This window comes from Hemitrygon akajei, chromosome 15 (genome assembly GCF_048418815.1).
Source record: "Hemitrygon akajei chromosome 15, sHemAka1.3, whole genome shotgun sequence".
Taxonomy (NCBI): Eukaryota; Metazoa; Chordata; class Chondrichthyes; order Myliobatiformes; family Dasyatidae; genus Hemitrygon; species Hemitrygon akajei.
The window spans coordinates 82,719,172-82,736,488 of record NC_133138.1 but is presented as its reverse complement, the minus strand read 5'-3'; the positions used below and the strand labels follow the sequence as shown (position 1 = coordinate 82,736,488).

Sequence of the window (17,317 nt, the reverse complement as noted above, 5' to 3'; positions counted from 1 at the left end):
GAGCTTTGGCTCACTTGCAGCATATATCCACTTATTTTTACCTTCTACTTTCACTGCTGAGTTTGTAATCAACAGCTCTTCATAAAGTCCTTCTCACTGAGCTCCTAGTGGCTCTCCATGTGGTTTCTTGATCAGGACCCACTCACCAGAAATCAATGTGTATCCTCCTTCTATGGATCACTCCAAGCAACAGAAACCAGTTGAGAAACAGATTGAACAGCTTGGGTTAGTTTCACACAATAATTAACCAAACTCTCTGCTATAATATGTATGCTTACCTCTCTGAGATCAATAACTCCAGGTAGTGGCATGGGTCGCCTTGTTACACCCTCATTGGGCTTATTTTAGTTTTCTTCTTTGGGTTTACTCTGATGCTACATAAGAGCATAGGAAGGGCCGTAGGCGATGATGCACCCTCCTCATGGTACCCTGTCACTGTTTGATCCTATTCATTTGTTTGACTTGCCCTGATGATTCTGGGTGATGTGGACACTAGAAAGACCATTCAGTGTTCACAAGTTGACATAGTTCCTAACAAACACTTGCAGTGAAATGTGTTCCTCGGTCAGAATCAATGTGACAGGGCAAATCCTTTCTCAAAATGTCGCCCTTGCTCAGTTTTTGCTATGCGTATGGCAGTGGCTTTTTGTGCTGGGACAGCTTCCACCCACCTTGAAAGCTTATGCACTATTTCCTGTACATTGGAGTGTCCTTGGCACTTTGGTAAAATAATGTAGTCCACTTGTAGATGCAAAAATAGTCCTGTTGGGGCAGGGGCACATAGTTGTAGTAGTTTATCCACTGTTCCAGGATTGGTTTTCTTGCATGTAATACATCTTCCTTATGTCTGTGCCCTGAAGAGCTTTTGCCCTGTACTTGGGATTCTCACACCACTGGAAGAATCTGTTTCCACTCCAATACTGTATGTCTTAAGGAATGTATCTGATGTTCCATGGAAGGAAGCAATTTAGTTGGCACTACTAGTTTGTGATTGGTTTCATTGTTGCATTGAACTTGCATCTCTCGACTACCATCCATGTTTGTCATAGGAAAGTACAGCACAGAAACAGGCCCTTAGGCCTTTCTATTCCATGCTGAGCCACTTAAATTGCCTACTCCCATCGACCTGCACCGGGACTATAGTTGTCCATACCCCTACCATCCATGTATCTATCCAAACGTCTCTTTTTTTTTTTTTTTTAAAAGCTATTATTAATGCTTTTTGAGTTAGTGATTTAGATGCATATCATATTATTACTGAGTTAAGTATTGTATGTAATGAGTTTTTGCTACAACAAGTGTATGGGACATTGGAAAAAATGTTGAATTTCCCCATGGGGATGAATAAAGTATCTATCTATCTAGCTATCTATCTAAACATTGAAATTGAACTCGCATGCACCACTTGTCACAACCCTCTGAGTGAAGAAGTTTTCCGTCATGTTTCCTTTAAACTTTTCACCCTCCACCCTTAACCCATGACCTCTACCTGCAGTTCTACCCAACCTCAGTGGAAAAAAACCTGCTTGCATTTACCCTATCAATGTTCCTTATAATTTTGTCGAATTTCCCAATCTTCTATTTTTTCAAGGGATAAAGTTCTAACCTATTCAATCCTTTCATATAACTCAGGTCTTCCAGGCCCAGCAACATCCTTGTAAATTTCCTCTGTACTCTTTCAACCTTATTTACATCTTTCTTGTAGGTAGGTGACCAAAACTGCACACAATATGTTGCTTGATTTTCAGCATCTGCAGATTAGCTCTTGTTTGTGACAATGTTCCAAATTAGGCCACAGTAATGTCTGAAACAACTTCAATATAACACATTATCTCCTGTACTCAGTACTTCAATTTATGAAAGCTAATGTACCAGAAAGCCTTCTTTATGACCCTATCAACCTGTGATGCCACTTTCAGTGAATTATGGACCTGTATTCCCAAATCCTTCTGTTCTCCTCAGTGACCTACCATTCACTACCACGGTTGGTCGTACTGAAGTGCAACACCTTGCACTTACCTGTTTTAAATTCCAGCTGCCATTTTTCAGCCCTAATCTTGGTGCCATCCACAAATGTGCTGATCCAGTCAACCACATTATCATCCAGATTGTTGATATAGATGACAAACAACAACACACCCAGCACCAGTCCCTGTGACACTCTACTAGTCACAGGTCTCCATTCAAAGAGACAACCATCTACTACCACCCTCTGGGTTCTCCCACAAAGGCAATGTCTAATCCAATTTACTACCTCATCTTGAATGCCAAACGACAGAACCTTCTTGACCAACCTCCCACGTGGGACCTTATCAAGTGACTTGCTTAAATCCATGTTGCCTTCATCAACTTTCCCGGTAACTTCCTCAAAAAACAATATAAGATTGGTTAGACACAACTCACCATGCATGAAGTCATGCTGGCTATCCTTAGTCCATGTCTTTCATATACTTACATACCCAGTCCCTTAGAATACCTTCCAATAACGTCCGCACGATTGATAACAGGCTCACCGGCCTATAATTTCCTGGTTTATTTTTAGAGCCATTCTTAATCAGCAGAATAACATTGGCTATCCTCCAATTCTCCGGCACCTCACCTGTCACTACGGATGATTTAAATATCTCTGTTAGGATCCTGGCAATTTCTATACTTGCCTCCTGTAGGGTCTAAGGGAACACCTTGTCAGGCCCTGGGGGTATATTCACATTAATATACCTCAAGATAGCAAACACCTCTTCCTCCTCTGTGCATGATAAAGAATTTATATTTGTTTCCATAACTTTAGTTGTTGGGTTCACTTTACGCATTCTTGTATTTCTTGCAGTTCTTTTTTCTTGTTTTTTTCTTTCCATGCTTCCTTCTTTGCTATTTCTGGTGAATGCATTTCAATGGCTTTCAATTGTACTTAATTGGGAATGGCTTTTACATTTTATTACAGCCAGTTCTAGCAGCAATTGTATAACATCCATTAGTTCTTGTACTAGCTGACAATTCTTGATACGGGTTCCTACAGCTGTAAGAAATATTCTTTGCCTCTGTAACTTTCTAAATTCATGAACAATTCCAAGGCATACCAAGAATTCATTCAAACTTTACCTGACTTTCTTTCTGCAATCTTGCAGTTCCACCTGTTGTGCAGAGGAACCAGAAGCCATACTTCCTGAGGCCAGTATTTCAGTTTCAGAAGTGACAGCCCATCAAGACATTTTAACTCCTCCCTCAACTGTTGAGGAGCCATTGGCGTGCAAAATCATTTCTGGGTTTAATAGAGGCATTTCTTTGTAATGGTTTGCCTCTTCATGGCATATTATTATCCTTGCACAGTCATGGTCATCTTAGCCTGATGATGGTCCAGGCATGAAGGGATATGGTGGGAAGGCAGGAGATTGCGGCTGAGAGGAAAAATGGATCAGCCATGATGAAATGGTGGAGTAGACTCGAAATGACCAAATTCTGCTCCTATATCTTATGGTCTTCCATGTTCAATTGGCAACAGTGGTGCTGGATTCACTGGACCTGCTTGCTGGATGATGATATTAGATGCCCATTTGGACCATCAAGCTGCTGTTAGTTGAGAGACCCTATTCATTGACAGTAAAGTGCAAACTGAATGAGTACATCAAATATTCAAAATGTGATCAAGCATAATACTGGATACAGCCTTGACTGCCAGGTTGGTTGCTTGTAAACACAGAACTCATTCAAGTGGCACACAATCCAATTTTACAAAATAGTAGTCAAGAATATTAAAAAATAGCTCTTTATCTCCTGACTCAAGACTGTTGCCATGCAACCATGTTATTCAGTGGTGTACAGGGTGAAAGCTGTACCAGTGCCAGGGATGCATAATGCAGATATTGTACATGATGTTGCCTTTGGAGGTTGGAATGCTTCTAACTGTTCTTCATTAGGAGACACATGGTCATCTGAGCATTTGCTGCCCTTCAACAAATGGTTGGGTGGTTGTTCAATTTCAACATATGAATGGACCATGCTCTGCTGTAGTTTCACAAACCCAGAAACAATCAGAGTTACTGGACTGTTGCAGGTGGTGATGCTGATTTGAAAGTCTTTGCAAAATCCTCAATATTTCCCACTTGCCTTGAGAAATTTTATGTCCTTGTTGTTGTGTGAATGAAGTTATTGGAGAAAATTACTAGTAGATACAAAGCAGCTTCTTTATTCAACAAAACAAGGTACAGCAGGGATCATGTGGAGACACTTTTGGTCAAAAGATCTACTGGCCCAATGTGGGGCCTAATATTTTATGGGCCAAACATCAAAGGGCTAGTCCATATTTACAATGTATGGACCGTGTTTTTTTTTGAAATGACATACAACCTTCACACCTCCTGATTCACATCCACAACACAGACATCCAACTGAATTTTAATCAGCATTGTCTGGTCTGGGATTCACAGCTGTTAGCAACCCGTTGTTCAGAGCTGCACTCCAAATTAAATCCACAATACATATTCAGATGTGAAGGCAGGTAGCCAAAGTCAACTGCTAAATGTATATGTGTTAAACCCAAAAATCGCTCTAACAGTCCCAAGCAAACCACTTCTTTTGTTGCAATTGTTTTGTGATCCTCGGAGGATAAATGATTGAGTAAATAAAGCACATTACATTCATGCTGCTCTGCAGTGTCAGATGCAATCAAGACATCATCTACATAATATATAATAATCAAGTCAAGGCTGGTAGGTCTCTTAGATGCTGTCTTGTTGTCTCAGAGACATGTAGTATACAGTGAGGCTGTTGTGGAACCCTTGTGGTAATCTCATCTACTGGTATTTTTGTCCATTAATTGTAAAGGCCAAGCACAGTTGACATCTGGCCACCAGTGCTTTGGACCAGAATCTACTGGCCAAATAGATAACTGTAAACCACTTGTGTGATGGCTTCAGTGCATTAAAAGTATTTGATGGATTGGGCCACAAGAGGAGTTAACTTGCCAATACATTGATTAGCAACCCTGCAAAACAGTGGCAATCTCCAGGTGCTCTTCATTTTCTTAACAGGCCAGACTGCACTATTTGATGTCAGTGAGATTTAAAAAGAATCCCTCTTTCATCCAGCTGGTTAACAATAGATAAAATACCTTCCATAGTGTAAAATTTTGGCAACATCTGCTTTCAGACCATCTATAACAGTTGATGACAGTTGATCATATTCAGATTTCTCCATGTTATCTTCATTTACTTCATGAACTTCTCTGTAACTCAACCACACTGTTCTGTACCATTCCACAGAATCAGAAATGTCTCAAAAGTCTTTTCTTTATACTCAACCACCTTTCTCCCATCATTCTGTATCAGTGTCAGTTCTTCTAACTACCTCTTGATAGCTTTCCAAACACCTTGTAGATTTTCCCTATCATCTCATATGTCAGTGTTAACTCTATGAGTCTATTGTCAGATTTACTGAGGAGATAACATAGAAACCAGAATTTAGAAGCCATCATAAAGGTTCAGACTGTATATGTTTTTGGTACACTCAATTTCAGCCCAAGTCTTTGAACCTTCCTTTTTAAGATACAAAACCTCTTTGGACCATTTATCAAACTTTTCTGGATGGTTCATAAGAAACCACCTGCCTCCTTTCACAGGATCCATCTGCGTCCCTGTGCATCTACATTTGCTTAGTCCTTACTTGGGAAAGTTGTGACATGGCTGCCAATCCTATTGTTCCATAACCGCCATCCTCACTTGAGTTGCTAGAATTCACGTCATGTTCATCCTGGAATTCCTTTGAGTTTGGATGGAAGCACTGCTTTGGAGTATTGTCTGGTGTGGTGGGTGGGGGGGTGTGGTGCCTCCAGGAGGAGGGTCATTGGCAATTTCCCTTGAAGTTCTGTGCAATGTACTTTGATTCCATTACCCTTCTGTTGTTCTGTCACTTGCTCAGCTAATGCACAGATCTGCTCTTTAGACTTTTTACTATCTCTCTCATACTGATTTCATAATTTAGTAGTTTTCCTTTTCCTTTTTCACTTGTCAAGTTTCCCATTTATTCAGTGAAATGTTTCAGTTGTTCAATCAAAGCATATATTTGATCTAACTCAGCACATTTTTATTTTCTTAATTGTGCTAACATCTCCAACAGCCAAGTTCCATTAGACTCAACACTAATAGTATATTTCATCTTGATTTCTTAATTAATCTTATCAAATTCAAATATTTAGTTCAAATAAGAACCCAAACCTTAAGTCATCTGTTCACACATAACAACTACAGGTTCAGTTCCTCTTATTACTGGAGTAGGTTTCTCCAATTTATCCATGGTGTTTAAATTCCCTATGCAGAACACTTAATACATACCTGCTTTCATCACTAGATTGTAATCAAAGTTCCAATATCACTAAATCTGTGCACCCAAACTCCACACACGGTACTCAGTCAACTTGTACAATCAAACGATAATAATTCTAATGCACGCTTAAGTTAAAGTAGAATAGAGTTTTCCTTTACTCTTAGACTTCCTTTAGATGGTGTGTTGAAGCAAAAACTAGCTGTTTCCCTAATGATTTGGAAAATAACGAGAAAGGTCTTACTGTAGCGGTGTGCTACACGCAGCGCTAAAATAACGACACGGAGTCGGTAAACTGCAGTCAAAGTTAAAGTTTATTCGAACTTCACAGCCTTGCTTTAAAGCCTCCCTCAATCCACCCTCCCCCGCGCGGATGCTTCGAGAGGCACGTACTGACACCCCCTCAGGCTTTCTCCCTTTGTTGCGGACCTAGCCTTTGTGCCTGCACACTGGCTAATTGTGAGCCGGTTCGAGTGTGCTAGTAAGTGGGTCGCCACGTAACCCCCCCCAGAACCAGCGATACACCCCCCAATGTCCACAGTCTGGGCCAGACCCTGTTTGGGAGGTCGGCCTCTGCACCGAGGTGTCGGAAACTCGACCGGTTGCGCCAGGTCCACATGGGCCGGTTTGAGTCAGTCCACCGTGAAAACCTCCTCTCTCCCCCCAATATCCAGAACATACATGGACCCCTTGTTCCTGAGCACCGTGAACGGCCCCTCGTAGGGCCGTTGCAGCGGTGACCGATGCCCGCCCCGTCGTACAAACACAAACTTATAGTTCTGCAGGTCTTTGGGTACGCAGGTTGGGTTCTGCCCATGCTGCGAAGTGGATATGGGGGCCAGGGCACCGAGCCTTTTGCGTAGTCTGCCCAGGACTACTGCAGGTTCTTCCTCTCGCCCCCTTGGGGCTGGTATGAACTCCCCAGGAACGACCAGGGGTGCACCGTACACCAACTCGGCCGACGAAGCGTGCAGATCGTCTTTGGGCGCCGTGCGGATGCCGAGTAGGACCCAGGGAAGCTCGTCCGCCCAGTTAGCTCCTAGCAGGCGGGCCATGAGAGCCGACTTCAGGTGACGGTGGAAACGCTCCACCAGTCCATTCGACTGTGGGTGGTAGGCAGTGGTGTGGTGCAGATGAGTCCCCAACAGGCTGGCCATCGCTGACCACAGGCTGGAGGTGAACTGGGCGCCTCTGTCGGAGGTAATGTGGGCCGGTACACCAAAGTGAGATACCCAGGTGGCGATCAGTGCCCGGGTGCAAGATTCGGAGGTGGTGTCGGTGAGCGGGACCGCCTCTGGCCATCTTGTGAACCAGTCCACGATAGTCAGGAGGTGCCGCGTTCTGCGCGACACTGGCTGGGGGCCCACGATATCCACATGAATGTGGTCGAAACGCCGGTGGGTGGGGTGGAACTGCTGCGGTGGGGCCTTGGTGTGTCGCTGCACCTTGGCCGTCTGGCAGTACATGCACGTTCTGGCCCATTCACGGACCTGCTTGCGGAGTCCGTGCCAAACAAACCTGCTGGAGACCATCCGGACGGTAGTGTGGATGGAGGGGTGCGCCAAGTTATGAATGGAGTCGAAAACACGTCGTCGCCAAGGTGCCGGGACGACGGGACGGGGCTGGCCGGTGGCAACGTCACAGAGTATGGTCCTCTTACCTGGGCCTACGGGGAGGTCCTGGTGCTGCAAACCGGAGACTGCGGTCCTGTAACTCGGGATCTCCTCGTCTGCCTGCTGCGCCTCTGCCAGCGCCTCAAAGTCTACCCCTTGGGAAAGGGCGTGAATGTTAGGGTGAGAGAGCGCATCCGCCACGACATTGTCCTTACCCGAGACGTGCCGGACGTCCGTCGTGAATTCAGAGATGTAGGACAGATGGCGCTGCTGGCGGGACGACCAGGGATCGGACACCTTTGTGAACGTAAAGGTAAGCGGTTTGTGGTCCGTGAACGTGGTGAAGGGCCTACCTTCTAAGAAGTACCTGAAATGCCGGATTGCCAGGTATAGCGCCAACAGTTCCCGGTCAAAAGCACTGTATTTGAGCTCGGGTGGCCGCAGGTGTTTGCTGAAAAACGCCAGGGGTTGCCAGCGGCCCGCGATGAGTTGCTGCAGTACCCCACCGATTGCTGTATTAGATGCGTCCACTGTGAGGGCGGTAGGGACGTCCATTCTGGGGTGCACTAGCATCACAGCGTTCGCCAAGGCTTCCTTCGTTTGAGTGAAAGCGGCGGCGGACACCTCATCCCAGGTAATGTCCTTGCCCGGACCCGACAACAGGGCGAACAGGGGCCGCATGATCCGGGCAGCTGAAGGGAGGAAGCGGTGGTAGAAATTGACCACACCTACGAATTCCTGAAGGCCTTTGATCGTGGTGGGTTGGGGGAAATGGCGGACCGCATCTACCTTAGCGGGCAGAGGGGTTGCCCCGTCTGTGGTAATCCGGTGACCCAGGAAGTCAATGGTGTCGAGCCCGAACTGGCATTTGGCCAGGTTGATTGTTAGACCGTAGTCACTCAGCCGGGCATAGAATTGTTGGAGGTGGGACAGATGCTCCTGACGACTGCTGCTGGCTATGAGGATGTCTTCCAAATAGATGAATGCGAAGTCCAGGTCGCGTCCCACCACGTCCATCAACCGCTGGAATGTCTGTGCGGCATTCTTCAGGCCGAACGGCATGCGGAGGAACTCAAAAAGGCCGAACGGAGTGATGAGAGCCGTTTTGGGGACGTCGTCCGGATGCATTGGGATTTGATGGGATCCGCGGATGAGGTCTACCTTGGAGAAGATCCGTGCGCTGTGCAGGTTTGCTGCAAAGTCCTGAATGTGCGGCACAGGGTAGCTGTCCAGTGTTGTAACCTTGTTCAGCCTGCGGTAGTCGCCGCACGGTCTCCAGCCCCCTGTCACTTTGGGCACCATGTGCAGGGGGGAGGCCCATGGGCTGTCGGACCGCCGGATGATCCCCAATTCCTCCATCCTCTTGAACTCCTCCTTCGCCAGTTGGAGCTTGTCCGGGGGGAAGCCTTCGAGCACAGGCGTGGAGGGGTGGTCCCTGGGTCGGGATGTGGTGCTGTACGCCGTGTCGGGGCATGGCTGTCGCGAACTGCGGTGCCAGAACCAATGGGAAATCCGCCAGGACCCTGGTGAAGTCGTTGTCGGACAGCGTGATGGAGCCGAGGTGAGGGGCTGGCAACTGGGCTGCACCCAGGGAGAACGTCTGAAAGGTCTCGGCGTGAACCAGTCTCTTCCTGGGCAGTTCGACCAGTAGGCTGTGAGCCCGCAAGAAATCCACACCCAGAAGCGGTTGGGCTACGGCGGCCAGTCTGAAGTCCCACGTGAACTGGCTGGAGCCGAACCATAGCTGCACCGGACGGGTGCCATAGGTCCTTACTGTGCTGCCGTTCGCGGCCCGCAGGGGGGGACCAGGCGCCCTGCTGCGGGTGTCGTAACTCGTCGGAGGTAAGACGCTGATCTCGGCACCGGTGTCGACCAAAAACCGGCGTCCCGACCTGCTGTCCCACACATACAGGAGGCTATCCCGATGGCCAGCCGTCGTAGCCATCAGCGACGGCTGGCCCTGGCGTTTCCCGGGAACTGATAGGGCGGGCGACAACAGCGGGCTTCTTCGCCCCACCGCTGGTGGTAGAAACACCATTGCTCGTTGGGCTCCACACCCTGGCCTCTGGGGTTAGCGGGCTCTGCGGCCGGGCCTGGTCTGGTCTGCTGCTGGGAGTGTGGCCGGGTGATCAGTGAGATGGACGCCCCACTCACCTTCTTGGCGTTCCACAGCAAGTCCGCCCGGGCTGCCACCTTCCGGGGGTCGCTGAAATCCGCATCGGACAGCAGTAGGCGTATGTCCTCGGGCAGCTGCTCCAGGAATGCCTGCTCAAACATGAGGCAGGGTGTGTGTCCGTCGGCCAGAGACAACATCTCATTCATTAAAGCTGATGGAGGCCTGTCTCCCAAGCCATCCAGGTGCAGTAAACGGGCAGCCCGCTTGCGCCGTGAGAGTCCGAAAGTCCTTATGAGCAGGGCTTTGAATTCCGTGTACTTGCCGTCCGCCGGGGGAGACTGTACGAACTCCACGACCTGGGCCGCTGTGTCCTGGTCGAGGGAGCTCACCACGTAGTAGTAACGGGTGTCCTCTGAGGTTATCTGCCAAACGTGGTATTGGGCTTCTGCTTGCTGAAACCATAGGTGAGGTTGTAGCGTCCAGAAGCTTGGCAGTTTCAAGGAAACCGCATGAACAGATGCGGCGTCGTTCATCTCCGGTCCAAAAACGTTTCCAAAATAACGACACGGAGTCGGTAAACTGCAGTCAAAGTTAAAGTTTATTCGAACTTCACAGCCTTGCTTTAAAGCCTCCCTCAATCCGCCCTCCCCCGCGCGGATGCTTCGAGAGGCACGTACTGACACCCCCTCAGGCTTTCTCCCTTTGTTGCGGACCTAGCCTTTGTGCCTGCACGCTGGCTAATTGTGAGCCGGTTCGAGTGTGCTAGTAAGTGGGTCGCCACATTACCTCCTATTAAATATGTATACTAAAACTTTCCGCTCATTCCCTGGGATTCCTGCACATCCTTAAATCTTTGCAACCAATCTGCTGATTATACTAAACTGCTGGATCATTGTGCTTTTGCAATACAGAGGAAGACAAGAAAGGCATAAAATATGGTGTTTACAGTTGTTTAGTTAAGTCTTTCAAGAACAAAGAATGAACAAAGAAATTGTGGTTGTCTCATACAAAACACCTAGCTCCCACTGAAAAGAAAACATTACAGAGATAACAACTAACACATGAAATAATCAGATTCAAGTGGCATGACACCTACTGTAGAAAAATGAAGAAACTTCTAGAAGAATACAGAAGCGGTCATACCACTGAAATATTCACTGATTGATTATTCATATATAGGTGATTATATAAAAATACAAGTAAACCATAGGAAAGATAAACTACAAAAATAAACACAATTCTACAGCTTAATCAACACCTCTGAAACTGAGTCCCACATTACAGCCTTTCAGATAATTGCCCTTACAGAGTTCATAAATCATTGCCCAAAATTTTGAGATATAAAATTAAATTCACTCTCACTGAATTTATGCAGAAAAAATAAGCAATTTTTTCCAACTTACCGTACATTCCTAGCTGCATGTACAGATGACATAGCTTTAATTTATGGAAAATCATGAAATAGTCATCTCTAGGAATGGTCCCCTCTGGTATTGTTGCCTCTACTCCAATATCTTTATGCAGTGTTAATCCTAACGCTAGATGGAATTTACTGGGAGCATAATTTATTCAGTTAAAGAAGTTTATTCCCAAATGACAAGAGGAACAGTTCTGTCTACTATCCCATGAAAGTTTCCCAATTTTATCTATATCCTTCTTATTTTATAATACAAAGATGAAACCAGTGACAATTTGATTGATTTAACCCTCCCTTTGTAATCTCCTTATTCTACTCACTTGCTATTCCCCATCACTGATTTGGAAAAATGCCCTTTCAAGAGATGGACATCCTTTTTGTTGTTTTGACCATTGTCACACAAGTCTGTTTGGCTGGAAGGTGTTCTGAATTTATCATTATTTTGAAAGCTGATGACAACTACTTTATTGAGTATTAATAACTTTGGAAGCTTTCGGTGGGACAAAGATGACTGTTTCTCTGTGGATCTGAATGATTTGTTGATGACCATACCACAGGGGGTTCAAGGGAAGAAGAGACAGGTCATTTCTTTCAGTTCACAACCTGCTTAAAAAGTTAATTCCCGATCCCTATGGTTCCTCACAGCATGCTAAGACATGAGGCATGGTCAGTTTTAGTCTGTGAAGGCTGCCTGACCCATTTTACTGCTGGTTTAATTTGAGTTAAATGCATTCACTGCAGGTTTAGCTATAAGTACTAATAAACAAATAGAGCTGCCTGCTGTGCTCTATGAGTTGATGCTGCAATTTGACATGACCAGCATAACCAATGAGCAACAAATCAGAAATGTTCATAATCTGACCCAGCTAAGGAATGTTCTCCCACCTGAAACAAATCAAATTGCTCATTCTCATTTCTTTGGGGTTACTACCATCAATTGTGCCAGCAAGTTTATTAGGAAGGTAGTAACCCACGCAGTCCTCATTAGTCCCATCCTTTATTATTAATCTGTGCAAGGACTGAATATGTCAAATAGACAGGAATATTTATACAGCATCCTATTGCTTTTTAATCCAATAGACGAAGCGACGCATTTTGGGTGTTCTCACCACCCTAATGCAAAGTTGAAGAATCAGCTCATGCCAAGGGCCTGCAAGCAGGGATAAGCTGAATGGCACATTCTGGTTTCCACACGTCCTTTCAAAAGAAAGGCAGGCTATTTGGCCCATCAAGTCTGTACTAGTTCACAGAGTGATACCATTTCCCCACCACTGATTGATATGCTCTGTAGTTTATTATTTTCATAATCCAATCAGCTATGTTTCATCACTCGCTTATACACTGGGAACAGCTTACAGCAGCCAGTTAATCTAATAGCCCTACGTGCTTTTGGGATGTGGGTGGAAACAAGAGCTGATGCAGTTAGAGTGAGAGTATGCGGACAGCACCAGAGGTAAAGGTGAAACTGGAGCCCCCGAGCTGTGAGGCAGCAGCTCTTTCAGCTGCACCGCAATGTCACTTCCAGCAATCATGCTGTTGACTAAAGAGTATATGGTCATCAGGGCATTGGTAGAACCCTGATATGGATTGGGATCCCCTCAGTTCACTTGTACTTGCAGTAAGAGTTTTAGTTTAACATCCGCTTCCCATTCTGCCAGTCTAGATGTAAGCAGTACTAGTTTTATATTCTCAAGTCCTATTATGGAGTTGAACAGTGTCTTGTCTCTTGCTCTGCAGCCAGCTCCTGTTGGAGTTTTACATGGGCATTCCACCCAATAAGTTGCAGAAACAGAAGATCCAGTCCCTGACTGATATTGTTTGCAGTGAGCTCTTCAAGAAGAAAGGTAAGTCCATCACAATCGCTCTGAGGTTGGTAGGGGGGAGTGGGATAGCGGGGTACAGGAGAAGAGCTGAAATTATATTCACAAGTGTACAGATATATGACTGAAATTTTCCCTGTTCTTGTTAGTTATCATCATTAAAACTGCTTTCTCTCACAGGCGGCAAGTTACTTTCAGCTTATCAGACATATCATCAGGAGAAATAAGAAGGAACTGTAAATGCAGGAACCAGCAGATCAGTGGAATGAGAAAAATGTTAACTTCTCAGCCCAATGATCATTCATTAGTGCTAAGAGTTAGGTAGAAATCAGATATGTTTGAAATTGCAAAGAGAGAGATGTGTAGAGAGAATTGGGTTGCCTGTGATAGGGTGAAGATGAAGAGAATGGGTCATATGATGGTGCCAACTAAGATTGCATAGTGATGATGTATTAATTCCAGCTGATCTGTTCAGAAGAGGTTTAAATGAAAGGAACTGAATGAGAATATAGAAGAGAAAAAAATGTATAGACTAGTATGGTAAGATACAAACATAAGAAATCAGATGTATGTCATCTGGCCCTTTGTGGCTGTAGCGGGACCTCTATCTCAATGTCACATCTTGCACTTTCCTTGTACTCCTTGATGCCTTGAGTGTCAGGCAATCTATTAAACTCCTTGTTAAATATATTAATCAGCTTGGACTCATCAGTTAACAAGGTAGAGGATTTCACACCCACTCCATCTCTGAGTGCAGAGATTTATTCTCATCTCAGTACTAGATATTTCACTTCACATACCCAAAACTATGATGGCTAGTTCTGATATAAGTGCCTCAGGACTTTGCACCACCAGCTTCAAGGACAGTTACTACCCCTCAACCATCAGGCTCTTGAACAAAAGGGGGTAACTACACTCATTCTCTTTTTCATGTTCCCACAACTGATGGTCTCACATTGAGGACTCTTTATCTTGTTACTTCATACTCAATATTTTGTGCTATTTATTTATACTTGCATTTGCACAGTTTATTGTTCATTGATCATGTTGACACTTACTGTTCTATAGATTTGCTAAGTATGCCTGCAGAGAAAACAATCTCAGGGTTTTATGTGGTGACGTGTATGTATCAGATAATCATTGATATGGACCTCAAGCTCTGATCCCTGTGATAACCCATTTGCCTGCAACCCTGAGGAAGGAATCGTGGTTAAAACAGTTAAGTAGTCTGAGCTGGTAATGGAAGTTGTTTGCTAATACCAAAAAAATTGACATTGGTAATTTTATTTCAGTGCATGGCATGGGACAGATTAATTCTGTACTTTAAACAATGGAAAGTTTCCAAGAGAGGACCAGCATTTTATACTTCTCTGAATTTAATGGCTAGAAAGACCTCCAGCCATATTGAATTCAACATGAAAATTGACTTTCGCAATGAATCCTATGAGAACAAAAGCACAAGACCAAACTTCCGTAACAGTTGGACCACAGCTAAAGATCAATACATTACTCCTCTAATTGTGGCTCATGTTTGCCTGCAATTGCTAGCTGCAGTTCCACCTTTTTATTTGTATGTAAATTTGACTTGCCTAACTTGTTAACCATTTGCAGAACCTGAGTGATGTGACCTGAGGTACTATGATACCTGCAGCTTTAACCGTGCAGTAATCACTTAACTGCACTGGACATAGAAATTATTTTCCTCTGCTGCGCATGATATTTTTCAACATTGAATGTCATAAGCACTTATATCCTATAAGTCAGCAGGCCAGGCAGCATCTATAGGAAGAAGTACGGTCGACGTTTTGGGCCGAGACCCTTCGTCAGGACTCACGAAGGGTCTCGGCACGAAACGTCGACTGTACTTCTTCCTATAGATGCTGCCTGGCCTGCTGCATTCCACCAGTATTTTGTGTGTGTTGCTTGAATTTCCAGCATCTGCAGATTTCCTCCTGTTTGCGTGTATCCTGTAAGTACTTTGTTATCAATTGATTATTGGTTTCAATAACATTTCTACTGAGTATAGTCAATACTTGGCAGGAGCAGTATGGAGAGTAGAGTAGGTGTTACTGCGTATACTAGATTTGAAAGCAATGTGAGGGAGATCTCAGATCTTTTCTTTGAGTTGGAGCAGATCACACCAATCTGGCCACAATTCAGTTAGCTTATCTGTTTTGAACAGCAGGGCAGATGGGGGAGGTGGAAGTGCTAATATTTTACTCATTATGATTTTGTTTTTGTCCGGAACAATAGGAGTGTTGCACCATCGTTTAAACCCCTGCAGTAACGAACATGGGCACAGGTTTCAAAAGTAGCATGCTATTAGCATCAGCAAAGGAATCATTGTGGTTGCAAAGGGAAAAGTTCAGGTGCCTCGGGTTAGAAGTGTGATTCTAGAGTTTATAGGATACACAGGTATTTTCATCATCCTCTCCAGTCATTCTGAGACCTGTAGGGATAAGCCTGGTCAGACATTAGCAGAACAATTTCTTAAATATTCATGGTGGTCTCAGGCAGTATGTTGCATTCACTTCATGAGTCATAGCTCAGTATGAAGAGGCCCAATAAAACAATGTAGTCTCTGAAAGTATTCTGTAGGTAATTCAAGTTGCAAGTGTTTTATCTTCCTTTCCCTGTGCCTGTGAATTGTCATGACAGAGTAATAATACCGTGACAATCGCTCACAGAATAAATACAAGGCCCTATCTAATTTGACCATCACTTTTAATGTAATCAGCAATCTACATTTGTGGATGAAGGTACAGTAAATAACTAGCAAGCTGCAGAATATTATTCTTTATTGCTAGTAGAACTGAATACAGAAGTAGAGAGATTATGGATCAGTTATTATGGGGCACTGATGAGGCCACCTTGGAGTACTTTGTATAGCGTTACATTAGGATCAGATTTGTTATCTCACTTATATGACATGAGTTCTGTTGTTTTGCGGCAACAGTACAGTGCAAAATGTAAAATTTAAAAAATAAATTCAATAATGAATTTGTGTTCATGGACATTCAGAACTATGATGATGGAGAGTAAGAAGCTGTTTCTGAATCATTGAGTGTGGGGTTTTAGGTTCCTGTACCTCCCCCTTGATGGTAGTAATGAGAAGAGGGCATGTCCCTGATGATGAGGGTCCTTAGTAATAGATACCATTTTCTTGAGGCACCATCTCTTGAAGATGTCCTCGGTGATGGAAAGGGCTGTGCCCCGATGGAGTGGACTGAGTCTATAACCCCTTTCAGCATTTTGTGAACCTGGGCCTTGGAGAGACCACACCAGACTGTGATGCAATCATTCAGAATGCTCTGCATTATACATGGTGAGGCCTCACTGAGAGTAGTTTTGGGCCCCTTATCTAAGAAAGAATGTGCTGACATTGGAGAGAGTTCAAAGGAGATTCACGAAAATGATTTTGGGATTGAAAGGCTTATCCTATGAGTAGTGTTTTATGGCCCTGGGCCTGTATTCACTGGAAGCTGCGGAGGCCAAGTGTATTTAAGGCAGAGGTTGATAGATTCTTAATCAGTCAGGGCATGAAGGGATTTGGGGAGAAGGCAGGAGGCAGGAGACAGGGGCTGATAGGAAAATTGGATCAGCAATGATGAAAAGGCAGAGCAGACTCGATGGGTCAAATGGCCTAATTCTGCTCCTATATTTTATGGTCTTGTCTTATGTCAGATGCAGAATTTTGGAAGTGCAGCCCTTGCTGCAAATGTGTAGTCCTTTAGAATGTAGAGGGTCCCAAAAACAGCACTGAGAAAATGGCTGGTCCACTTGTCCAATTGATTTTAATGAAAGAATAAATACTTGGCAGGACAGCATTATTCTTCAATATCTGCTTGAGAGGACAGATAGGTCTCAGGTTAACATCTTATTGAAAGAGTAGAGCCTTATTACTACTCTGTAATGTCAGCTAGATTACATGCTCCAGACCCTTGGGCAGGATTTGAATCAACAGCCTTCTGACTCAATGTTTGTTTATGGCTACAATGATAAATAGAAACAGAAATGACCAAAGCAATGTAATAAT

General features: G+C 44.6%; 1 protein-coding gene across 1 annotated transcript in view; it reads left to right on the top strand.

The window, feature by feature from the left end:
• LOC140739509 (dedicator of cytokinesis protein 2-like) overlaps window positions 1-17,317 on the top strand; it is a 651,201-nt gene that overhangs the window by 230,490 nt on the left and 403,394 nt on the right. The window contains exon 25 of the mRNA XM_073067873.1: window positions 13,199-13,305. Coding sequence (XP_072923974.1) covers window positions 13,199-13,305 — 107 coding nt within the window. The remainder of the gene's footprint in view (window positions 1-13,198; window positions 13,306-17,317) is intronic.